This window comes from Oryctolagus cuniculus, chromosome 2, assembly GCF_964237555.1.
Source record: "Oryctolagus cuniculus chromosome 2, mOryCun1.1, whole genome shotgun sequence".
NCBI lineage: Eukaryota > Metazoa > Chordata > Mammalia > Lagomorpha > Leporidae > Oryctolagus > Oryctolagus cuniculus.
In genome coordinates, this window is record NC_091433.1 from 81,154,026 (window position 1) to 81,180,717 (window position 26,692).

At 38.7% G+C, this 26,692-nt stretch overlaps 1 protein-coding gene across 8 annotated transcripts in view; it reads left to right on the forward strand.

Moving 5' to 3' along the window:
- Window positions 1-26,692, forward strand: part of WRN (WRN RecQ like helicase) — a 138,212-nt gene that overhangs the window by 88,584 nt on the left and 22,936 nt on the right. For 5 of the 8 annotated variants that reach the window (XM_051834121.2, XM_051834127.2, XM_017339061.3 and 2 more), the window contains 11 exons: window positions 1,059-1,160; window positions 2,053-2,145; window positions 5,318-5,462; window positions 15,811-15,981; window positions 16,059-16,153; window positions 16,628-16,700; window positions 17,341-17,417; window positions 21,101-21,176; window positions 21,955-22,067; window positions 22,897-23,011; window positions 26,435-26,566. In XM_051834121.2, coding sequence (XP_051690081.2) covers window positions 1,059-1,160; window positions 2,053-2,145; window positions 5,318-5,462; window positions 15,811-15,981; window positions 16,059-16,153; window positions 16,628-16,700; window positions 17,341-17,417; window positions 21,101-21,176; window positions 21,955-22,067; window positions 22,897-23,011; window positions 26,435-26,566 — 1,192 coding nt within the window. The remainder of the gene's footprint in view (window positions 1-1,058; window positions 1,161-2,052; window positions 2,146-5,317; window positions 5,463-15,810; window positions 15,982-16,058; window positions 16,154-16,627; window positions 16,701-17,340; window positions 17,418-21,100; window positions 21,177-21,954; window positions 22,068-22,896; window positions 23,012-26,434; window positions 26,567-26,692) is intronic. The other 3 variants (XM_070068523.1, XM_017339066.3, XM_051834123.2) reach the window with 1 other exon arrangement.

Below are 26,692 nucleotides of genomic sequence, written 5' to 3' on the forward strand. Positions count from 1 at the left end.
AGGACCCAAGCACTTGGGCCATCTTCTCCTTCTTTCCCAAGTGCATTAACGGGGAGCTGGATTGGAAGTGGAGCATGTGGGACACCCAGCACTGCAGGCGGAGGCTTAATTTTCTACACCGTAGCGCTGGCCCCTGTATTATCTTAAATAGTCAAACCAAATAACTCTTGCAACTTTTTTTTAAGGGAATAATTTGTGAAATAGTCTCAGTTCAATAAATATTTCACTGGTTCCAACTGAGTTCTATTAATGATAATATAATATTTTTAGGAACTTTAAGAAGTTTTCAAACTGTATGCCGTGGAATATTATATTTTAATTTGTTATAGTCCCACAAGAAGAATAAATATTCATTTGATTTGCTGTTAGAGACTTATTGTTTTATTTTCTAAAATTGTTTATTGAGACAGGTGAGGTTAATGAAATGTAGTTCATTTGAACCCAAGAACATAAGGGAGGTTCTAGTTATGAGAGTATGGGCATTTGTTTTGCTTGTTCCTTCTGTCTAGGGAGGAGGAAGTGACCCAAACAAACAAGCAAAGTAAAACAAAGCTAGATGGAAAGCGGAGCAGCTGTGATTCAGACTGGTGCTTTGATATGGGATGGCAGCATTGCAGATAGCAGCTTAGCTCACTGTGCCACGTGCCGGCCCTTTGCTCATTTTAAAATCGGGTTTTTTATGTTTACTGTTGAGTTGTTTGAGTCTATATACTCTGGTTATTCATCCCTTGTTGGATGCATGATTTCAAGTATTTTCTTCCATTCTGTAGATTGTCTATACTCTCAATTGTTACCTTTGTTGTACATAGGCTTTTGAGTTTGATAAAGTATCATTTGCCAATTTTGGGTTTTGTTGTCAGTGTTTTTGGGGTCATTTCCAAAATATCTTTGCCCAGACCAATGCCCTGAAACATTTCCTTTATGTTTTCTGAATAATATTTCTTTATCCTGATAGGAGTGTGAGTTTTTGTATTGTTTACTTTGAACAGTAATGAATAAATAGTAACAAAATTGATAATATCATTTTATATATTCCTGTGGATATTTTTAATTGATAGGCACCTACTTATGGAGATACGTGATGAGAAGTTTCGATTATATAAATTACAGATGTTGACAAAGATGGAAAAATATCTTCATTCCAGCAGATGTCGGCGGCAGTATGTATTATTATTATTATTATTATCATCATCATCATTTTAAAGATTTATTTATTTACTTGAAAGTCAGAGTTACACAGAGAGAGAAGGAGAAGCAGAGAGAGACAGAAGTCTTCCATCCGTTGGTTCACTCCCCAAATGGCTGCAACTGTTGGAGTTGTACCTATCCGAAGCCAGGAGCCAGAGCTACTTCTGGGTTTCCCACATGGGTGTGGGGGCTCAAGGACTTGGGCCATTTTCTTCTGCTTTCCCAGGCCATAGCACAGAGCTGGATCGGAAGAAGAGCACCTGGGACTCGAACCAGAGCCCATATGGGATGCCGGCACTGCAGGTGGTAGCCTTACCCCACTACACCACAGCGCTGGCCCCCAGTACATATTATTTTATGTCAGTTAATAACATGGATTTATGGATAGTGCTCTTTTAAGATAAAAGTTTTGTTAAATAATTTGATACTTTTTAAGAAAATATTTATGTTACATGTGTACTGAATATTAAGGCAAGCTTCATTACATCTGAGTAAACAGAAGTCACATAAGTAAGTTCAAGTGGATCAATTAATGATGATTTTATCTCATTTCTAGTAATAATTTTTTTAATGATTTTATTTATTTATTCGAAAGGCAGAGTTACAGAGAGGCAGAGGCAGAGAGAGAGAGGGGTCTTTCATCTGCTGGATCACTCCCTAAATGGCCGTAAAGGCTGGAGCTGGGCTGATCTGAAGCTGGGAGCCTAGAGCTTTTTCCGGGTATCCCAAGTGGTACAGGTGCTCAAAGACTTGGGCCATCTTCCACTGCTTCCCAGCACATCAGCAGGGAACTGGATCAGAAGTGGAGCAGCCACCTCTCTAGCAATGAATTTAGCATGTACATTTCTATTCTTTCTTGGATAGGATCATCTTGTCTCATTTTGAGGACAAACAACTGCGAAAAGCCTCGTTGGGTATAATGGGAACTGAAAAATGCTGTGATAATTGCAGGTCCAGGTAAAGATTGCTCATATTGCTCATAGATGGGTGTTCTAGAAGTCTGCGTTGTTTTGTTTTGTCAGATCATGTTTAATTGAATTATTGTTTCATGATATGTATTTTAAGTATTTTAAAATAATGAGTTTATTTGTTTAAATGTAAGGCAAAGCAAATGATATTAGAATGTTTTGCTTTTTAAATAGATATAGTAAAATGGTAGACCTAAATCTAAACATCAATGTTTACATTAAATTTAACTGACCTAACAATATTGTTAAAATGCATAAATTACCAGAATTAATCTAAAAATGTGACCCTATCCTATATGCTGTCTTTAAGAAATCCACTACAAGTATAATTATACAGGTAGGTCTAAAAAGGAATGAAATGTTACATATCAGGAGAACACTATTCGAAGGAAAGCAGGATCTGTTATTTTAACATTGAGCCATAGAGACCTCAGAGCAAAGAATATTACCATGGATAAACAAGGACATTACATGATGTCAGAGGGTCAGTTCACCAATGTGTCAGTCTGGGTTCTCCAGAGAGACAGGACAAGTAATTATATAAAGTGGGGGCAGGAGGTAGGGAGAAAGATCGAAGGGTGGGGGCTGGTAAGTCTAAAACCCATACTGCTGGCTGACAGGTTGGAAATGGGTAGGTGTTGATGCTGTGGTCTTAAGACAAAATTCCCTTTTCTCCAGCAAACCTCAGATTGGTTGAGGCTCACATTATTGAGGGTTATCTTTACTTAAAGTCAGCTGATTGTAAATGTTAATCACATCTAATGGATTTTTTTACAGTAATATCTAGATTAGTGTTTTACAAAACAGCTGAGCACCATAGCCTAGCCACGTTGATACATGAGATTAAGCACCACAGCTGATAAGACAGAATCCTGAATGCACGCATGCTTACCAGATAGACTGACAGAACTGAAGAAGTAGAAAAATCCAGTTGCACTTGATGACTTCAACATCTTTCAGTGATTGATAAAGCTACAGACAATAATTAGTAAGGAGGTAGAAAAAGTGAATAGGACTTTCAACAAATCACATCTAATTGACTTTTATTGAGCATTCGACCCATCAACAAGACTGTTCGTTCTTTTCCAGTGCAGATCGAATATTCATGAACAGCAATCATGTTCTGGGTCAGAAAACATACCTTAAGCATTTTGAAGTATTATCTTTGTATGAAATATGTTTTTTGACTAGAACATAATTAAAATTGGAAAGCAGTAACAGAAACATAGAGGAAGGTTTCCAATCCTTGGGAAATTAAATAACATACTTCTGAATAATCCATGAGTAAAAGAGGAAGTCTCCAGGCGAATCAGAAAATGTTTTGAACTGAATGAAATGAAAATACATAATGTATGGGATGGAGCTAATGCATTCCTGAGAAGGAAATTTATAGCATTAAATACTTATAAAAGAAGAAAGGTTTCAAATCAATAATTAAACATTTAGTTTAAGAAACAAGCAAATACAAGCAAAAGAAAGCAAATGGAAACACGAGGAAGGAAATAATAGAGTGTAATCAGTGAAACAAAACAAAAACAACAGAGAAATACAAAAACCTAACAGCTCGTTTATTGTAAAGGTCAATAAAATTGATGTAAACCTCTAACAAGATGGACAGAAAAAAGGAGATGCAGATTACCAGTATCAGGAAGGAGGAGGAATTCACTATAGACCACAGACGTTGTAAGGGGCATAAAGGAACACTTTGAGCAATTCAGTAGATGTAAACGCAATGATTTAGGTGAAATGGACCAAATCTCTGGTAACTCCATCCTAGCAAAACTCACAGTGAATTCACTCACAGTGAATTCCCTTTGAGAATTCCTTGTTAAAACCTCTGGGAAAAAAATTCCTAACCTACATGGTTTCAATGAGAAATTCTAATCACTTAAGAAATAATGCCAGCCCTACAGAATTACTTCAGTTGTATGATATTCTCTGCAACAAGGTAACAGGGATAAAGAAGAGACCAGTGGTTGCCAGAGACTAGAGGAGGGAGGAAGTATGAGTACAATGAATACTTTGTACAGAGGAGTAGTTTAGAGTAATGGATATGTTGCATGCCCTGATTTTGATGAGTGAATTTAAAAATATGAATCTGTGGTTGTGTTAAAATATGGAGAACTTTATACATACACACACAGCCCATACACGATTAACTATATACTAATTCTAAAAAAAAAAAAAAAAAGAAAGAAAAAAAGATGCACCTGCCAGGTAAGCTGTATAACTAGTGTGGTAGCTGTATTGCTGTTAGATCAAAGAAGCATTGTTAGGCATGGCGCATGGTATACTTCTTTATAGAAGGGACTTGGTACCGTGGTGATGGGCAGGGGTCCTGGAACCAGTTCCCTGAGGAGAATGAGGGATGACCATCCTCATGTTAGAAAGGAAAATAATCAGCTGAGCAAACTGCTCAAGAGGCCAGGAAAGTAAACTTAATCAGTAGTTTTTTCCCCAAATATATTATTATATCTGGAATACTGAATGTATTCTTTTGTTACTCCAAAGATATTTATTATTAAGAAAAGCAATTGAATTAAGGGCTTGAACTGCATTAGTTGATTTTTCTGTAGGGAATCCTTTTGTTCTCAGACAACCCAAAATATTTTCATTTGTATGAGATAATTTCAAATGTTCCTGAAGCTGACCTAGGAATTTAACTTCACAATGCATGTAAATGAAAGATTTATCATAGTTGATCATATTTTACAGCCTTTGGCGTTTAAACTAACAACTTATTGCATAGGAATTGGTTTCTTTAAATTAAAAAGTTCTTTTAGAACACGTTTTTTTCCCTAACAAAAGCTAGCATAAAAGTCCATTCTTCATATAATCCATGCAGTGGTGGCGTTCTAGCTGTAACCCTCCAGCTCTGCCTGCTGGAAGCGTTTCTTCTTCTTCCAGCCTCTTCTTAGGAAGCGTGGCTAGAATTAGGAACCAACAACATAACATTCGTGCTGCCTCGTTATGGTGTGTTTTTCAGGTATTACATTCTCCACACGCTTTTGATTGTAATAAATTTTACTTGTAGTTTCTGAGGCAGTGGGCACATTTGAGATTTTTTTTTTTTACTTGGCTCATTATTATACTGAATATTTTTATTTCCAAAGGCGCATGCCTTGTCTAAGTGTTGTTAATATGTCGTAATTTTTCCTTAGACTGGGTCATTCTCATCCTGTTGATGCTTCGGATGAGGACACGTCACAGGACTTCGGCCCACAAGCATTCCAGCTGCTGTCTGCTGTGGCCATCCTGGGGCAGAAGTTTGGAATTGGGGTTCCAATTTTATTTCTCCGAGGATCTGTGAGTATGCCTTCACAGTTCAGTGATTCCTGGCACACGTTTCTTCAGGCGTTTGTAGCTGTTGGAAACTCAAGAGTTGTGTTAAGTTTCCGTTAGACACTGCAAACATTGCTTTGGAGAACACTGTGTGTGTCGCCCCTGCTGTGCTCTTGTGTTCCGAGCTGAAGTTCACCTTTGCACCTCAGTCTGGAAGAACTAGGGTGGTTTGTCGCGTTGCCCTCGGGTGACTCCCTAGAGCGGTCGGTCGTTCTTAGGGTAATTAAGGAAAGTTAACTTCCACCATGTCAAGGGACAAGTGAACAAAATTAGATCTCTTGGTGTCCAGGAAACTGTTAAATTCTTTGAGCAGAACTTCAGTTTCAGTTATGAATTGTCTAAGTTAAATAACATGACTTGGCAACATATTTTCTCCCTTGTATTCCATTTTTTCTCAGAAATATCCAAATTTCTAAGAACATTGTTTTGTTGTTTGCTTTACTGATGAATAGATAGTTCAATCCAACTACCTTTTTCTTTTTGAGTGATCAGTGTGCCAGCATTATGCTAACAACTTCAGGTACAAATATGGATAAGTCCTGTGCCTGATGATCAACAGGATTTTTTTCTGTTGCCCTGTTGTTTATATGATTGTATTCTGGATTTAGAAGTTTATGAAATAAAGCTAAGTGTGTATGTTAGTTAAATAAATCAAGAATGGAAGACAGAGGACGCTTTGTCAATATTTTATAAAAATGTGTAAAATAGAAGTAAAAATTCTTATTTTGTATGTAGAATTTAACAATTTTAACAAATAACATAATTCAACAAATATTTTTTAAATACTCAAATGCTGCATGTAAATGTTTATTTTCTGAGTTTTAAATTTGTTTAGGAAGGAGTATATTACATTAATTGTGAGATATTTTTAGTGAAACATTGAAAACTTCAGTTAACTTTTTGGATACTAATGTCTTTAGGTTCTGAACGGGTTTTCCAATTTTGTTTTTAAATCATAGATTGATTAGAAATTTAATAGTAGAGGTGTGGCCTAAGGAACTTTGTTTCAGCTACTCTATTTTTTATGAAAAGAATTTAAGTTCCAAAGGATAGCTTAAGTGTAATTGAGATCTATAAAAATTTTTTCTGTCACCTTCAAAACCAGGTCTTATAAATGTGTAATTTATAAACATGATCCTTCTTTTAATTTGTTGTAATCCAACCATATCCAGTATCAACAAATAAGTACAAGGGGGCTGCTAGCAAACCTGAGCTGGTCACGAGAGGGATCGGATTTCACCTATTATTTGAAAACCAAGTCAGACTGCATACACTGACAGTCTCTTCTGGGAGCCCTCAAATTAAGAAGTTTGTGCTTTGTGAAATTTTATACTACCCTTGCTAGATAAAAGTGTAAAACTTTTTTAAAAGTGCCACTTAATGAAAATTTATAGACAGTAACTGTGATGAAAATAAGGCAAGTTTTCCCTTGCTTTTTGGTGACCTTGGTATCTACTGGGATATTATTCAAAAATTTATAATTATAATTCCTTTGAGAATTTAGTAAATTGTTCCCCTTAACCAATTTAGGAAGATTTAGCACCTTTGCAGATAATTTTGATCTGTAAAATGATGTGTCTTCAACTGAGAACTATTGGAGTTTATTTAAAGAGATAATGAGTCTGTATAACAAATATAACTGCATCAGTACATGATTCTATTCTCTCATAAAAGATTTAAAACATGAGTATAAAACTGATATGCAGCCTATCCAGAAGTTTGTGAATGGAGTTAAAAACTTTGTGAAACACAAGTTTGACTGGAAGTTTAATAGTAGAACTACTGCCTGAGGAACTTTGTTTTCTCTTTCTAAATAGCTGCAACTAAAACCTTTAAATGCTCCATATGCGCTTTCCCAGGAGGTTAAGTGAGACTTTTTTCCTGATCACACTACCAAAGTGTGAAACCTTAATCATGGCTCAGGACTGGGTAACACTTTTTATAGAAGGTGATTCGACATTGGCAGCCACTGGGGCCTGCTGGTAGTTTCACCTACCTTTTATAATTTTCAGAGTATCTAATGGAGAGTTATCCATTTAATTTTCTAGACAAGCTTTTTCATCTGATTGAAATATATTCCTAGAGATAATCATTTGTTCTTTATCTTCTGGTTTCGTTTTGTGCATAGAGAAGCAGCTCCCAATGACTTTTTGAATTCCTGGAGTGGTGCCTGTGAGCTACTTTGGCCTGCAGCAACTGGCAGAGAAGCAAAAAGCCAACAAACAAACAAAATAACAAAAATAGTTACAATATTTAATAGAGCTATGGGCTTGTTTTGTAATTTAAAAAATTAGGAACTTAAAACATTTGAGTTGCAGTTTATGACTCCCCCATTAGTTATTAATATCTATTCTTGTATAAGGCACTGCATAGTATTTATACAGGATCTGAGGCTGAATTAGATGACACTTGTCTACATGGAAGGAGCTACTTGGGAAGAAGTTAGTTCATGGGACACAGAAAGAGGAATGGACACGTGAACAGACCGATGTTCTGAAGAGAGCACGTGAGAGAGCTTAGAAAGAATTACAACAAAAAGCAGTTGTGATTTTCTCAAAAGTTAGTTTGGATAAATGGCAAGGTTTTTGGTTTCTGTGTGTTCCTCTTAGCAGACACTGGTGCAGAGATTCACTTTCACCAGGAGTTTGTACTTTGGGTTGTATACCCTGACCGGCCAGTGTGCTTCTCCTCACATTCACCCATCAGTTGGAAGAGTTCCACGTTCCATGGTCCATTGCTTGGTGATCATATTTTTCCAACCTGATTTTTTAAAGGAGAAGAAATTAAAAAAAAAAAGTCTCTTTTTGAAATGTTTTGAAATAGAAATATAGACTCTTACAGCTCAAACTGGCAGAAAGACTATAACACTGTCACCTAATTTTCCTGTAGTTGAAACTGAGTTAAAATGAAAGTTAAATGACCTGGGTTAGGTCGCACCGGTCCTTTGTGTCAGAGTCAGGATGGGCAAGCAGCTTTCTTGACTCCACGTCTGATGCTGTTTCTACTTATTATGTTGTTACATGCCATCTTAAATTTATGTTTTTAGATTGAACAGTTTAGAAATTCTAGCATGAATGTTTGTGGTTGGTTGGTTGGTTGGTAAGGGATGTGTTTATGAAATTGTGCCCTCATTAAAAATCAATGCCAAATCCCTGTATGGACAGCAGCTTTCTCATCCTGGGCATTTGCACTACCTCAGTGCATATCTAGGAAAATTAAGTCACCGAGCACTTAAGCAATTCGTGGAGGATATGTTGCTTAAAGCAAGGAGTCACTAAACAATTGTTCCTGAAAATCCTTGTCTTCTTTAACTCCGTTTGGTGCACTTTGGATTTCTAGTTAGAATGGAAATATAATTTCTTTTTTAAAAAGGTTTGTTTATTTATTTGAAAGTCACAGTTACACAGAGAGAGAAGGAGAGGCAGAAAGAGAGAGAGAGAGAGGGAGAGAGAGAGAGGTCTTCCATCCGATGGTTCACCTCCCAGATGGCTGCAATGTCCGGAGCTGTGTGGATCTGAAGCCAGGAACCAGGAGCTTCTTCCAGGTCTCCCACATGGGTGCAGGGGCCCTTGGTCTTGGGCCTTCTTGTACTGCTTTCCTAGGCCATAGCAGAGAGTGGAATTGGAAGTGGAGCAGCCGGGACTCAAACTGGCGCCCATATGGGATGCCAACACTGCAGGCAGCAGCTTTACCCACTACGCCACAGTGCTGGCCCTGGAAATATAATTTCTCTAAAATGGTCATGCTCTTTATCTTTATCCAAAGTGAAGATACTTGATGCTTTGCTAGGTGGTTGCCATGGTAAAAAAGACATCATACATTTATTCACTTTGTACACAATATTCACATTGATTATTGATCATGAGTGGAAGGAATAGCTACTCCCACAGATTAGGGGAAAAAAAAGTCTCATTGCTTAAAATGTACTAATTCATGCCAGGGTTTTTCTGCTTAGGAAAGGAAAAGCTAGAAGATTAGTTTTTAGTGTTTGGAGAACTAGTAGGTACTAGTTAAGCAACTTAACACCTTTGGTGCTATTGGTTTGCAATCAATCACATCTCAAACTGCAAAGGTAAGTCCCTAGCAGATGTAAAGTAGGATTAGCAATGAATCCAGGGAAAACTAAGTCATAGCTTTTACTCTTCAGTTAAGAAATTCAGATTGACCTTAAAAGATCAGCTGTTGAATAATGAAGAGAAAGTTAACTAGTAAGTCAGGCTTTATCCTGATTACTTAGTCCTCACAATATCCTCAAGAGATAGCAACTGTTATTGTACTCATGTATTAGATGAGGTAGTACAAGAATGGATCAGTTTTAAAACTTTGTGTGTTAAAGTAAACTTATCTGTTAATTCAGTTTCTCCATGAACTTTTCAAAGTACTCTCGTCTTCATCGAAGCACAGTTAAGTAACTTTCCAGAGCTATGACTTGAACCCAGGTAATCTAGCTCACTAGCACCTACACATGTTGTGTATTAGTTTGTGTGTATGTGTGTGTCTGCATATGTAGTAGTCAAAAATTAGAACTGGTAGTCTGGAGGGCTGTCTGGATGCCTGTGCTCTGGTCCTAGCTATAGTACTCCACACAATGGGACTTTGGGCTACCACTTAACTCCAGCCTATTAGGAGAAAACTGAGCATGGATTTAAAAGCATTTTTTTTTGTGGGGCCTGACATTGTGGAATAGTGGGTTAATCCAAAGCATGTGACACCAGCATCCCGTATGGGCGTGGGTTCAAATCCCGGCTGCCCTACTTCCTATCCAGCACCCTGCTAATGTGCTTGTATCCACTTGGGAGGCCTGAATGAAGCTCTTAGCTCCTAGCTTCTGGTTCCTGGCTCCTGGCTTTGACCTGAGCCCCAGCTGTTATGACCATCTGGGAAATGAACTAGTGGATGAAGATCTCTCTCTGCCTTTCCTTCTCTCTGTAACTCTGCCTTTCAGATAAATAACTAAATCCTTTAAAAAAAAAAAAAAACAAACGTATTTTGCACTAAAATCAATATATCTTAATTCCGTTTCTATGAGCTTTTTGAAGTACCCTTTTGTATATGATAAAAGCGTTACAATAGTAAAACATTTACATATACATCACCTCACAGTTAACCCATCATTTTGTTTTTGTGGCAACAGTAACAAAATTTATTCAGTTAGCAAGAATCTCAAATACAGTAAATTGTATTAGCTATAGTCTTCATGTTGTATAGATCTCCAGGCCTATTTACCTCATATATGTGCTATTTGATTTAGAAATACTACTTAAATCAGCACAAAGCTGGAGTTACCCATAAGCAGGGATTGTCAGTAAAGAGGCCGTGTTGTCCCTGGGTGATTACAGTTCCCTGGATCTTCTTCTGGTAAAGTTTTTGTAGATATCAGCATGATACTAAAATTCACAACTCAGCTATTCGATTTTTTTCATAATTTGTAAAGCACCTTTATTCAAGAAAGTTTTTTTATATTTATATTTTTTTCTTTGAAAAGCAGAAAGTAAGAGAGAGAAAGAGAAATATTTCATTTGAGAGAGAGAGAGAGAGAGATCATTTCTTCTGCTGGCTCACTTCCCAAATGCCTACAATACCTGGGACTAGGCCACACCAAAGTCAAGAATTAGAAACTCAGTCTGGGTCTCCCACATGGGTAGTATAGGGACAATACCATCACCTGCTACCTCCCAGATAGCACATTAGCAGGAATCTGGCATTGGAAACAGAGCCAGAGCCCAGACCCAGGCAGCCTGATATGGTATGCAAGTGTCCAAATGGCTTTTAACCACTACACCAAATGCCCACCCCCACTTAGTTTAATAAAAATAATTCTATTTTCATTTTTAAGATTTAATAAAGAACATGTTACAGATTTTTTTTTAATAATTATAAAAAGGCACACCATTTCCAAAAAAAAAAAGAAACAACAATAAATCAACAAATAAAGCAGAAATCTGGGAAAATATGAATGGAGGTTGGAAATAGTAACATGGGAGTACAGATATATCAGATATATTTTCTTTTTATTTTCAAATGTTTTAAAAAGTCATTGACCATTGGAAGCCTATGGGGTTTTTGTTTGTTTAAGATTTATTTATTTGAAAGGCAGAGTTACAGAGAGGAAGCAAGAGATCTTCGTCCACTGTTTCACTCCCCAAATGGCCGTGAAGCCAGGAGCCAGGAGCTTCATCTAGGTCTGCTTATGGGTACAGAGGCCCAACTACTTGGGTCATCTTCCACTGCTTTCCTAGGCACATTAGCAGGGAGCTGGATTGGAGTTGGAGCAGCTGAAAATTGAACTAGTGCCCATGTGGGATGCTGATGTCTCAGGCAGTGGCTTAACCTGCTACACCAAAACGCTGGCCCTTGAAAGGGTGTGTGTGTGTGTGTTTTAAGATTTATTTATTTATTTGAAAGAGTTATACAGAGAGAGAGAGAGAGAGAGGTCTTCCATCCGCTGGTTCACTCCCCAATTGGCCACAACAGCCAGAGCTGCGCCGATCCGAAGCCAGGAGCCAGGAGCTTCTTCTGGGTCTCCCACGAGGGTGCAGGGGCCCAAGGACTTGGGCCATCATCTACTGCTTTTCCAGGCCACAGCAGAGAGCTGGATCGGAAGAGCAGCACCTGGTGGTCCCGAACCGGCACCCATATGGGATGCTGCACCACAGGCCAGGTGTTAACCTGCTGCGCCACAGTGCTGGCCCCGGAAGGTAGTGTTTTAAGCCCACTATCTAACATCTGTGTTTCTGGTGAAAACTTACACTGCTTTACCTAATTTTAACTTAGCTTCCTGTTTTTTTGTTTTGTTTTGTTTTGTTTTTTTTTGTTTTTTTTTGTTTTTTTTTAAGAATCAACATTCTTTAGGCTGTTTTGCAAATGGTATGATTTATTTTTGTTTTCAGTCATGTACTTGGGAAGATCTTCACATATTAAAGCAATATATCTGTTTCTAAAAATGCCATTCTTACTCTGTTTTAGAATGGTTCTACTTACTTTTTTAACGTTCTAAAATGATAAACTGTAGCTATAATGTTCTCATCAGTTGAATAAAACCAATATGTTCTCAATAGAGTCTTACAGTTTGTCTGAGTTACGTCTGCTGTAACTCATCCCATATGTTATTTTTTTTAAAGATTTATTTTATTTATTTGAAAGACAGAGTTACAGAGAGAAGTAGAGACAGCGAGAGAGGTCTTCCATCTACTGGTTCATTCCCCAGATGGCCACAACAACTAGAGCTGCGCCAATCTGAAGCCAGGAGCCAGGAGCTTTTTCCAGGTCTCTCACGTGGGTGCAGGGCCCCAAGGACTTGGGCCATCTTCTACTGCTTTCCCAGGCCATAGCAGAGAGCTGAATTGGAAGAGGAGCAGCTGGGCCTAGAACCAGTGCCCATATGGGATGCTGGTGCTTCAGGCCAGGGCTTTCACGCACTGTGCCACAGTGCTGCCCACCCCCATGTGTTCTTTTAATTGTGATCCCTAGATTTTTATATGCACTAATTATTTTAAGATTTATTTATTTAACGCCAGCGCCGTGGCTCAATAGGCTAATCCTCCACCTTGCGGCGCCGGCACACCGGGTTCTAGTCCCGGTCGGGGCGCTGGATTCTGTCCCGGTTGCCCCTCTTCCAGGCCAGCTCTCTGCTATGGCCAGTGAGTGCAGTGGAGGATGGCCCAGGTGCTTGGGCCCTGCACCCCATGGGAGACCAGGAAAAGCACTTGGATCCTGGCTCCTGCCATCGGATCAGCACGGTGCGCCGGCTGCAGCGGCGGCCATTGGAGGGTGAACCAACGGCAAAGGAAGACCTTTCTCTCTCTGTCTCTCTCTCTCACTGTCCACTCTGCCTGTCAAAAAAAAAAAAAAAAAGATTTATTTATTTAAAAGTCAAAGTTACACAGAGAGAGAGAAGTCTTCCATCTGCTGGTTCACTCCCCAGTTGGCTGCAACAGCCAGAACTGGGCTGATCTGAAGCCAGGAGCTTCCTCTGGGGCTTCCCACATGGGTGCAGGGGCCCAAGGATTTGGACCATCTTCTTCTGTTTTCCCAGGCCATAACAGAGAACTGGATTGGAAGTGGAGAAGCCGGGACTTGAACCGGCACCCATATGGGATGCCAGCATTGTAGGTGGCGGCTTTATCCACTATGCCACAGTGCCGGCCCCTAATTATTTTTAAAAAAGATTTACTTATTTATTTGAAAGGCAGAATTAGAGAGAGGGAGGGAGAGACAGAGAAGGGAGAGAGAGAAAGATTTTCCATCTGCTGGTTCACTTCCTAAGTGGCTGCAAAGGCTAGAGCTGGACCAATCTGAAGCCAGGAGCCAGAAGCTTCTCCTAGGTGCAGGGGCCCAAGTACTTGGTAATTTTCCACTGCTTTCCCAGGTGCATTAGCAGGGAGCTGGATTGGAAATGGAGCAGCCAGGACCCTAACCAGCACCCAAATGGGTTGCCAGCATTGCAGGCGGCAGCTTTACCCACTACGCCATAGCGCTGGCCCCCTGATTATTATTATTATTATAATCTGATTATTATTTAACACTGATTATTAAACCTTCATTAGGGTGTAAGGGAAATATTAAAATATTGTGATTATCATATGCCTGTTTCTAAAATTTTAGACTGCATTTAATATTGAAGGTTTTAGAATACAGTAACCTCTTGACAAATTCAATGGTTGAATGCTTTTGAAACATGAATGTAACCTAGAATACAGTACTTAACATGAGAAAGCTCATAAACACTCTAGCTAATTCAGACAGCAGGAAATATATTGCTGGGTGTTAAATAGCTTATGGTATACTGGACAAGGTTACCCTGTAAGAGAGTCCAGCAAGGGAGCCGCTGCCTCCTCAGTGATCACCCCCCAAATGGCCGCTACAGCTGACGACGTGCTGCGCCGATCCCAAGCCAGGAGCCAGGTGCTTCTCCTGGTCTCCCATGCGGGTGCAGGGCCCAAGCACTTGGGCCATCCTCCACTGCACTCCCTGGCCACAGCAGAGAGATGGCCTGGAAGAGGGGCAGCCGGGACAGAATCTGGCTCCCTGACTGCTGCAGGCTGAGGATTAGCCTAGTGAGCCATGGCTCCAGCCTAGCAGCTGTCTTGATAACTACGCTAACTAACCCTACACTTCCCTGAGCAGGAAGCTGTATAATCAGGAAGGTTCTATTTGTGCTTGCTTTGAGAAACCCCACCCCCCCCTCACCTGCTATAATCTTTATCAACAGAATGGATGTCTCTTGATACTTACGAAGCAAGTAGCTGTATGCTGGGTTCCTTGCTAACCCTTGCTCATAAAAGCAAACACCCTCCATAGTCATGCATGTCGTGGAGCAGCTTTTGGGTCACTTCCTGCTAACATATGTCATGCAAATAATATACCTGATGAACAGAAATTAAATTGCATCTAGAATCCTGGTTGAAGCTGAGTTTGGGAAATAGTGTCTGTGACTTCCCAGATTCTGCATTAGAGAAACACACAGTGGGTGTAAGATTAGAATGAGCCTTGAATTACAATATGCTATATTCACTATTACTATCTTAGAAAAATTTTCTAAAAAGCCCTACTACTGCTATACACCTTTAAATGCATGAAAGAGACAGGTAAGAGGGCAAAATGACTGGAAAAGTATAGAGAATGAAGGTGGGGAGAGTCTTGTGCATTATAGGACAAAAAAATTACATATGACAGAATAACTTCCCCCACATTTCTAGAACTTGATGTCTATGAAGAACCTTCCCTAGGAATTTTTCCTTTACTTTGGAAAAAATATCTCAAAACCACCAACTGGTCAGCCTGTACATGTTTTCCCTGGTGTTGGTAAAGCAGCTAATTAATAAATGGTTAAATAAACATCACAGTAAATTACGAACAAAAACACAGTAAGAACAGACATGCAGTGGAAGCCACGAGTTGTTGCATGGTGCTCACCAATGATTAGCTATGGGTCACATTGCCTTTTACACTCAGTGGCTCTAGTCTTGGCCTGGAGGTTATGGTCACGTTTTCAAACAGTATGTGAGCATATTAATCACAGGTCTAAACAGCAGAGGTTAAGGATTCCAAACACATACCCAAATGTAAACCTTGGGAAATGCATCTGAATTATGTGTGAAATTTCCTGCCATTATTTACAACACAAAAGGAACTCCCTTTTAATGACACTGATTTGTGAGTTGTCTTTGCAGCATAAGTAGGATGGGTATAAAATTTTTGTAAATCTTTAAAGCTGAAATGTATCGATCTAAAGAACCAGTAAATAAGTAATTATTTTTACTTAGCCTATTTAATTGAGCATTTAAGACACTGATTTTATTCCTAATTTCAGAGTTCTCAGCGTGTGGCAGATAAATATCGCAGTCACAGTTTCTTTGGTATCGGCAAGGATCAAACAGAGAGTTGGTGGAAGGCCTTTTCCCGTCTGCTTATCAATGAGGGATTCTTGGTAGAAGTTCCTGGGTCTAGCAAATTTGTAAAGATTTGCACCCTTACAAAAAAGGTAAGCAGTGGGACAGTCTAGCAGTCTGACCGAATTGTTCTCACTGTACGTGAACAGATTGTTCTTGCCTTCCACAGGGTAGAGTTTGGCTTGATACAGCCCGTGGGGAGTCTCCTCAGAGACTTGTCCTTCCTGCTAGTGACCTGTGTCCAAGGACGTGTCCCCTGCCAAGGTTCGTTTCTCAGTGTTTTCCTTTTAACTTCTGGAAGGCTTGTGTTTCAGTGGTTGACAGCACACTGCTTCACAGGCCTGTTTGTTCCTGCGTGCTTACTGTAGCCAGGTCGGAGACAAGGGGCTGCAGATCACGGGCACTCTCCTGGTCGACAGGAAGCAGCTGGCCAGTCTTTGCCATCAGTGAAAGAAGCAGCGTTGAGATCAATGCTCAGGAGTCCGTAGCCCGTATTTCCTTCTTGGGTGTAGAAGGCGGGAAGGGAAGCATTTGTTTGACCTTTACATGTTATCCATCATGTATCAGTTTTTACTTTCAAACTTCTTCCTTTTCTGAGAAAAAAAATCAGTTTAAAAAATTATCAGTTCTAGGAGGTAGGATCTCACCTGCCTGTCTGAGAGAAGGTGGTTATGATGGTTCATGAATTGGATAATAGCATTGTAGCATTTGAGAGCATTTAATTTTCCTGTTTTTCAGTTCTAAAACTGCGTCTTCAGGCAGTGAACATTCCGCTAGTCGCATGCCGATTGAATTGACTGCAGAGAAGAAGGTTTGTTTTAAAGAGGTGGTTTTTACTTCATTCCTTATTGACGTAACTCCTATTTAAAATGTTTATATTTTAATTTCTCTCTAATTAAGAAAAATGACATGGAATGTGCAGTTTGGAAAGAGAAGTGATATGAGCAGACTAAAATATATGGCAGCTGACTTCTGGGGGTAATAGAAGTATTTGAGAAATTAATGTATTTTGATTCTCTTAAGCCTATTCTGTGTTTCATTTGACTTAGAGTTTTTCCATATTTTAATACCTACGGTTGACAAAAAAAACTAAACCCGATTCCTTCATTCATTCTCCCTCTTATATATACACACACAAACACACACACATATACCTACACCATTTCTTACTTTGTTTTGGATCTTAGATAATCATTACTGTGTCTTATAGCATTCTTCTGGTTATTGATTCTCTGTAATTTTGGGATAAGTGGGATATGGGGGGGTATCTTCTAGCTGCCTGTAAAATATTACAGTTGGTCATTCAAGAGCTTGTTTTCAGGTGATTTATTTGAGGACTTGGTAGGGGGGAATTGTTATTATGATACTTTGTATTTTATTTTCTTCGTATTTAAAGTTATTTTTAAAAGAAACTTCTTATTTTTTAAAATGGACCTTTCTATGTTTAAAAGCAGTATAACTTGGAGAAGATGTATTCTTACAAAGCAGTTGATAAAATTTCTTCTGGGAGTAACATTCCTCCAAAAAGGTACAGAGTTCTCAATTTGTGCTTTCCGTGGTTACTTTGTCAGCTGCTTTTTCTTTCCAGAAGACAGAGGACTATCAAATGTTGGGCTATTTCATTGGCAAAAGGAAGTTAAAGTTAAAAAAATAAGCCTCCAGTAATACAATTATTAGGGCAGACCTATAAAATAATAGCATTGATATTAATGTAACAGCTGACACGTTTAACTTTGCCAGGTTCTATGGTAAATGCCATTCGCTTTACATGTAGTATCTCACTTAGTCTTCAAGCCTTCCGTGAGTTAGCTGCTGTCAATCAGTGTGTTCTAAGACTGGTGCACACTTTCTGATGGTTTGCTCACTTGGAATAATACTGCTTTGGGTCTGAGAAAAATATTTACTATAAAATCAGTTTCATGGTCAAAACAATTTAGTTTTATTCGGATGGGTGCAATGATTACTATGTTTTATGCCAATAAAAAGTTTTAGGAAACATGCAAGACAGTATATCCAGCAAAACCTAAGTGAAGCTTTACCTCATTTCATCCAGCTCCTTCATGGTGCTAAGTACTGCTGTAGTGTTGGGACTCCGTGGAGGATAATACAGATGTGGGCACTGGCCCTCCCAGAGGCTGTCCTCCAGAAGGACCTACAGGGAAGGAAATGGAAGATTACAGTCCTGGGCTATAGCACTTTGGAAACAGTGGAGGCTACAGCACGGCTTCCTGTGAGTGATCCATGAAGCCTAGAAGTTAGTCAGGTGGGGTGTGGTGAAATTTTCTAAGCAGAGGAGTGGCCCACCTGCAAAAACTGGAAAGGAAGAGGGGTGTGTCGTGAGTGAGGGACTCCACAGTATGAGATTCCCTGGCTGGGAGGGAAGCCACGGAATTCAACAGGGATCAGAATATCCCATTCCTTCCAACACTCAGCTTGGCATAGGCAGTCAGGTGTTCAGGAAGGGTTTTAGACAGAACAGGGTGCTGGTCAAACTTAAAATGCACAGGAGGTAGTGGCGATTTTTCTCTAAAGGATCAGATAGCACATATTTTAGGTATGAGGACTAAAACCTCGCCTCAGTCACAGCGACTCAGTTTTGCTGTTTTAGCTTCAAAGCAGCCACAAAAAATACATAGTTGAATGAGAGTGTCGTGTTCCAGTAACACTTTGTTTGTGGACTGAAATTCGAATTTCCTATAATTTAACATGTCATAAAATATTCTTCTGTTGGTATTTTCTTTAAAAGAATTATTTTATTTATTTGAAAGAGTTACAGAGAGAAAGAGAGAGAGAGATCCTCCATTCCTCTGATTCACTCCCCGCACTGGCTGGAGCTGAGCCAATTTGAAGCCATGAGCCAGGAGCTTCTTCTGGATCTCCCACATGGGTGCAGGGGCCCAAGGAGTTGAGCCGTCTTGCACTGCTTTCCCAGGCCATAGCATAGAGCTGGATTGGAAGAGGAGCAGCCAGGACTCCAACCAGTGGCCACATGGGATGCCAGAGTCCAAAACAGATGGATCTGACCCATGAACTCTCGTGTGCCAGTCCTTGATGGATCACCCCAGACATGGAGGGAGTGGATAGGAGAGTCGGAGTTGTTGTTGGAGACACAAGCAAGGAGACTCTCACAGTAGACTGGGAAGAGACGACGGTAGCCTGGTTGAAGAAAGTGGCAGAGGACCTGGAGAGAAATAGATTTGTGGGGCCGGTGCTGTGGCGCAGTAGGTTAATCCTCCGCCTGCGGTGCCGGCATCCCATATGGGTGCCGGGTTCTAGTTCAGGCTACTCCTTTTCAATCCAGCTCTCTGCTATGGCCTGGGAAAGCAGTAGAAGATGGCCCAAATCCTTGGGCACCTGCACCCACATGGGAGACTGGGAAGAAGCTCCTGGCTCCTCGCTTCTGCCGGTGCAGCTCTGGCCATTGTGGCCATCTGGGGAGGGAACCAATGGAAGGAAGACCTGTCTGTCTCTCTCTCACTGTCTAACTCTGCCTGTCAAAAAAAAAAAAATAAATAATAATATATGTCCATGGTTTAAAAAGTCAATTGGTGCTTAAAAGCTTATAATGAATAAAGTATACCAAAACCTACCTTGTTTTCTTCTAATACAAAGAAATACTCTGAAATCTTCCAGCTGGTATCTCTGGTGTTTGCCTCCATGTTACTAAATAACGTGCTTAGACTATCATCTTTTTGGCCTCCTAGCTTTGAAAAGTTTCTGTTGATTTCCTGTTGTGGTACATTGCCTTCCTCATTCCCCCAACATAAGTATATTGGAGGTTTTGGTTATAGTAATAATTTGTTTTTACGTTATTATAACCACACAAATGTTATCCTACTATATGTACTACTGTGCTACTGTGGCCACTACCGCCTTTATTTTTCCTGGTGTTAATATTTTTCTTTTAAATACTTTTTGCTTGGCTTTCACATCTCTTTCACTCATTTTTCTTTTCTCCTATTTCATTCTCTTGTTCTTTGTTTACTTTCCTGGAGAGGTCCTTGACTCTGTCTCTCTTCCTGTGGGGTGAACATCTAGTGCTCAAATTTTTGATTTCGAAGAATTCCTTCTTATTCTCTTCTTGTTTCCTTACAGGTATTTATCTGTTTCTTGTTTGATGGATACAGAATCTCTGACTCCCCTCATTGTAGTTATTTTGAACTTCTCTTCTGTGCACTTAGAATAGACTTCATTGGCAGCACATTTTTTATTAGACTTTTTCTGCATGTATTTCTTCCTCAGAGATATGTTACCCAGAATATTGCCAGTATATATGATATAACATTTCTTTGTGAAATACTTCAAAATACCATTTTGCATTAGCATAAATATATGTATAAATACTAAACTAAAAGTTAATATATCATTTAAGGCCAATTTATACTTTCCTTGATTGATCTGGTATTGCTAATTCTTTGATCATCAGATTCAGGTTGACTTGTTTTAGGATTTAACAATTCTGAAAATGAAATCTTACTTTATAGTTTGTGAATTCTTGCAACAGAGAAATTGATGGGCATTTCTGAAATTCCAAATGTGTTTGCCCACCTGTCCTCAAGAAGCAGGGATATATTTGAATTTGGCATCTTTTATATAAGCTGTTCTGTACAATTCCATTTTCATAACTTTTATCAGTGAGAAATGCCTCTTGTAGAAGTCGATTTTCTGTGTAGTTTGCCAAATGCCGCTTTTCATGCTATGCTTTTTACTAGTTGGATGCTTTCTCTCACTCTTTTAAGGAGTCAAAAACTAAATTACTTCTTTTGTCTTAGATTTGATTTCGAAAAAAATTCTGAATAATTTGATTAATCCCTTGCAGATGTTCTCCACCAACCAAAAACTGTGACATCACAGCAGGACTCATAGATTTTATCAGTGTTGGTTACCGAAATTATCTTCTGTGTGAATGAGAGCATTTTCTTTTAGAGTATTTGGGTGGGGAGAAAGATGGGACAAACATTCCTCTTAATCACACTTAAATTGTGATAATTCAAATTGCATTTTTAACTTTACTGTTATAATGACCATAGTATTTGATCCAGAATATTTACAATCTAGGCTGTTGTTACTTAAGTAATAAATTGCTGTGTTAGTATTGTAAAGAAAAAAATGTTCATACTGACTTGGAAAAATACCCTCATTTGATGGTGAAATACAAAGTAAACTAGGAGAAAAAACCATTCATTATATATTCTCTCTTAAATATTTTAGTATCATGCTGCAGTCACTGGGAAAATCTTACAGTTTCTCAGAACCTGTTATTTCGGCCCAAGAGCAAGAGACTCAGGTAAGGCTTTTTTTTTTTTTTTTTTTTTTTTTAAAGGTTAGGTTATGTGAGGATAGTGACTATTCTTCTAGGCATGCTTATAGTTCTGCTGCCTGTATTTTAAAATTGCTCTTTAATCAACAACAGGAGTCACTGTGCACTTACTCCTCATGTAGGATCTCTGTCCTTAATGTGCTGTGTATTGAGATTTAATGTTATAACGAGTACTCAAACAATATATTTCACTTTGTGTTTTTATGGGGGTGCAAACTGTTGAAATCTTTACTTAATGTATACTAAACTGATCCTCTGTAAAAAAAAAAAAAAAGAAATTATCAATTCCCAACTTGACTCTCACTGGGATTAAACATGACAATAGGTCTGATCTGATTTCATCATCATTTAAAAAAAATCATCTATTATTTTTCACTTTATGTTTCTGTGTGAGAGCAAACTGTTGAAATCCTTACTTAATGTATACTAAGCTGATCTTCTGTATATTAAGATAATCGAAAATGAATCTTGATGTGAATGGAAGGGGAGAGGGAGTGGGAAAGGGGAGGGTAGTGGGTGGGAGGGACGGTATGTGGGGGAAGCCATTGTAATCTATAAATCGTACTTTGGAAATTTATATTCATTAAATAAAAGTTAAAAAAAATTGCTCTTTAAGCGTATGAGATGCAGGTCAGTTTATTTTCATCTTAAGGAAAAATGTAGTGTCTGAAGCTCTGAAAATAAAGCCTGGATTTTTCAAAGCACTTTTTTTTTTAAAGTGTTTCTTTGTTTTTTTTTTGTTCAGACTGTGTTATATGGCAAATTAGTAGAAGCAAGACAGAAACATGCCAATAAGATGGATGTTCCTCCAGCTATTCTGGCAACAAATAAGATACTGATAGATATGGCCAAAATGAGGTAAACTCTCCATTTGTATATATTCTGACTTACTTTTCTTGAAGATTGACTTGTAAAATATGTTGTTAAGTGATAATGTGACCATGGCATCAACCGGCACAACATTTTTATGAGGTGCTGAGCAGTATTTCAGTACTTGTGTGCAGTGTGAACTGATGGAATCAGGGAGTTAGCATTTCCCCTTCCTTGGCTTTGCCTTTCTGGTGGAGACTGCCAGCTCCTCTCTTCCCGTTCTTTATACAGTGTACACAGTGCGTTGCGAACTCCAGTCGCCCACTGTGCTGTGTAGAACTGGAACCTAGTACTTCTACTAACTGTCTTGGCAGCCACTGTCCAGCCTCCTTTTGACCCTCCCCTCGCTCTGCTAGTCACTATGTTATGTTCAGATCAACTCTTCTGTTGTTGTCGTTGTTTTTAGCTTCCATGTGTGAGAGAGAACCTGTGATATTTCTCTTTCTGCGTCTGGCTCATTTCATTTAACATAATGCCCTCCAATTCTGTCCATTTTGCTGCAAGTGCCAGGATTTCATTCTTTTTTTTATGGCCAAGTAACATTCCATTGTGTATATTCACCACATTTTCTGTGTCCATTCATGTCAGTGGACACTTAAATTGATTCTGTATCTTGAGAACATCAAATCTTTAAATGGTGGAAAGAAAAGGAAGAAACTACAATATATGTGACTACCTATATTATACAATATTTTTGGTTGTTGGGAGCAAATATACATTTACTTAGCATTAATATGAAGCTGAAGATCATATTGGTGAATGGTACCATTTCAGTGGCTTTTTAAACTGTTTTTCATCTTTTTTTTTTTTATGACAGACCAACGACAATTGAAAATGTGAAAAGGATTGATGGTGTTTCTGAAGGCAAAGCTGCTATGTTGGCCCCTCTGTTGGAAGTCATCAAACACTTCTGCCAAGTAAACAGTGTTGAGGTAAAATACTGTGGTTGTCAGGAGCTCTTACAAATCAGAGATGAGGCAAATTGAAATGCGCCAAAGGATGGGCATGAAATCTTTATTTATACATTCTGAATAGATAAAATGACTGCTAGTTTCTTTGGGTTGGAATTATGCATGGATCGTTCTAAAATTGAAACCATTTTTATTAAAGAAATAAGTTAATAAGCTTTAATGTTTATTGAACTAGGTCTTTTTCTTTACTGCTTTTGCTAAGCTTTTAATACATTTACTTAAAATTTTGAGGTAACTCTCATTATACAAATCATAAGTTGTAAGTATTAGACTATAGATGGGTATTAAACCCAGTCATAACACCATTTAAGAAAAATATGTGGGGGCCGGCATTGTGGCATAACAGGTTAAGCTGCTGCCTGTAGTGCCAGCACCCCATATGGGTACCAGTTTCAGTCCCAGCGGCTCCACTTCCAATCCAGCTCCTGCTAATGTGCCTGGGAAGGCAGCAGAAGATGGCTCAACACCTTGGGCCCCTGCACACATGTGGGAAATCTGGGTGAAGTTCCTGGTTCCTGACTTCGGCCTGGCTGAGCCCCAGCCTTTGCAGCCATTTGGAAAGTGAACCAGTGGATGGAAGACCTGTTTCTCTGTGTGTGTGTGTGTGTGTGTGTGTGTCTGTAACTTTACTTTTCAAATAAATAAAAAATAAATTTTAAAAATATGCTGATATCACTTTATATAAATGTAGTTTTATGAAAATGATGTTTTAAAAGTATCTTTCCCTCTGAATTATACTGGCAAAATTCCTAAAGATTTTAGTAGTTATAAGACAGAATGATTATATCATTTGTAAATGTGTAACTGAAGGGTTTTGGAATATCCAAAACTTGGCAAAATAATCTAGAGTAATAATCTTAAGATGGTAGGGCTAGCGTAAGCTAAAGTCTAATCAAATAACAATCTATATAGATAGAAGACGGAACAGAGAGTGTTCATATAAATAGGGAACATATGAAAAGGAAAGACATAGGACAAAAGCAGGCAGAGCTAACCCAAGCACAGTTCAGGTGAGAAGACCCTTTGGCTAACTAGATTTGAATATTGTAATTTCATTGGCAAGTGGAATGCCTCAACCTTACTTTGTTATAAGAGAGACTACCCAAGACACGATCAGAAATTCCTTTGCTGTAGTCCAGGCTTGCTAAACACGATTGTAGTATGCCAGCTTTCCACAAAATTCTCATGTAGAACAGAAGCTAGCGACACTTTTTAGTTGTATGCCTCACTAAAAATTGTGTTTATATCTGTACATATGCACATAAGTCAAGTTCGCAGAGATGACAGTGCAAATCCACTCCCCTGAACACAACTGTTCTGTAACATCATACTTTCATGATTGCAAGGACGATACTAAAGCCCTGGCCTTGTCCCCAGCATACACTAAACAGTATAGAAACTGGCCTGAGCAGCCAGCGTGGCCTTCCCAGAAAATACCTATTCTGTCTTGGTGCATGCTTTCCAAAACTGCAAACTGCTGTGATTCTGAAGCTTTGAAACAAACATAAACATACAGAATCTCACAGTGTTTTTAGAACTATGTGCTTAGAACACCAAACCTCCACTGTTGGGCATGCTCTTATTTAGTTGAAATTGTCTTTTATGTTGATGCAAAGACAAGCTCTGAGATGCTTCCATTTATAAGATGAAATCTTCAGAAAGATTTGGAAAGCAAATTGTACTGCCTTGGGTCAGATAATACAAATGCCAAAATTAGGCATTGTATATATAACAAAGTCAAATAGAAACAATCTTACTAAGCCGTAAACCAATGTTCAACTAATATAATTCTTATTGAAGTTCCTAAATGACAGGATATAGAAGCAAATTTATTTCCCACAGAAAAGCTCATAAATATTTTTCATTAAGTATGTATATATAATACAGTAGGTCACAATGATTAATAACCTTATCAAAGTGATACCCAATATTAATCATCAAGAGACCAGGCTCTTTAAATTATTAAACTAGTTTGTTACAAGTTCCATTATGACTGCAGCATGCTATTTTAATCTGCTTTTTGTGTGTAGTTAAAAAAAATAGTTGTTGGGGCCAGTGTTGTGGTATAATGGGTTGAGTCACCACCTATGACTCTGGTATTCCATGTGGGCACCAGTTTCAGTGCCTGCTGCTCCACTTCTGATACAGTTCCCTGCTAGTGTGCCTGGGAGGACAGTAGAAGATGGCCCAAGTGATTTGGCCCCTGACATCCACTTAAGAGACCTGGGCAGGGTTCCAGGCTCCTAGTTTTGGCCTGACCCAACCCTGGTCATTGCCTCCATTTAGGGAGTGAACCCGTGGATGGGAGATCTCTCTCTCTCTCTCTCTGTCTCTCTGCCCCTCTCTCTCCTCCGCTCTTTCTGGCTTTCTCTCTCTCTCTCCCTCTCTCTGCTCTTTCTGGCTCTCTCTCTCTCTCTGTCAAATAAATGAATTAATTAGTCTTTTATAAAAAAAAAAGTTGTCCATATCTTTACTTTTCACTCAAATTCTAAAAATTTTCAACATTCTTATTTTAATTTTATTTTTTAAGCTCTCTGTATTTCTTTTAAACATCTGTTAAGGGACTAAATTTAAAATTTTGACATAATGCTAAAATTTAGAGTTGTAGTTATATATATATATGTATATATATATATATATATGTAACTATGTTGTGCTAGATTTCCTTATGCAACATTTGCGAAATTTATGGTTATAGTATATAAATTTGAATATTGTTTCTGTTTGTTTGCTTGTTCTTTATGCACTTCCAGGGGAATAGGGGAGTGATTTAGAAACAGTAGGTCACATTACAGCATCATTTTTGTTCCTCCTTATTGCTTAAAGAGAAGGCTAGGAAATGTTTGCTGTTAGAACTGTTTTATTAAAATTATGCTCCCTAGTTTTATTTAAGCATTTCCCATTTATATGTAAAAATTGTCACTTTTTTTTAAGATTTATTTCTTTGAAAGTCATGGTTACAGAGACAGGGAGACCTTTCATCTGCTGGTTCACTCCCCAGATGGCCACAATGGCCCCAGCCAAGAGCTTCATCCAGATCTTCTATATGGGTGGCAGGGGCTCAATCCCTGGGGCCATCTTCTGCTACTTTTCCCAGGCCCTTAGCAGGGAGCTGGATTGGAAGTGGAGCAGCTGGAACTGAACCAGCACTCATATGTGATGCTGACGTCACAGACAGTGGCATTCATTACCCACTATGCCACAATGCTGGGTCCTCCAACTTCTTTTTGAGCTCCTCAAGAAAAGGATTTTTTTTGACCACGACTTAGAGGTTTTATTTGTATGATTTTTTTCCCCCTAGTAGCTATGGATCATATTTATTTTCTGTCTCTCATTGTATTGATATTAGTCCTGAACATTTGCGTTGCTTTTAAAATTCTGTAGATGGACCTTTTTCCAACTGCAAAACCTCAAGAAGAACAGAAGGAAAGTGTGGTAGCAAGAAATAAAAAATGCTCACTTTCACAGTCTGCGGCCATCACTTACTCCTTATTCCAGGAGAAGAAGATGTCTGTGGTAGGTGTTACTTTCAACTTAGAGGAAGATTTTAGTTGATATGAATGTGTGGTTTATTACTTAATATTAAAACTGTGACCTGGGGTCAATTTCTTCTAACTTTACATAAGTCCTGTTTTCTCTTAA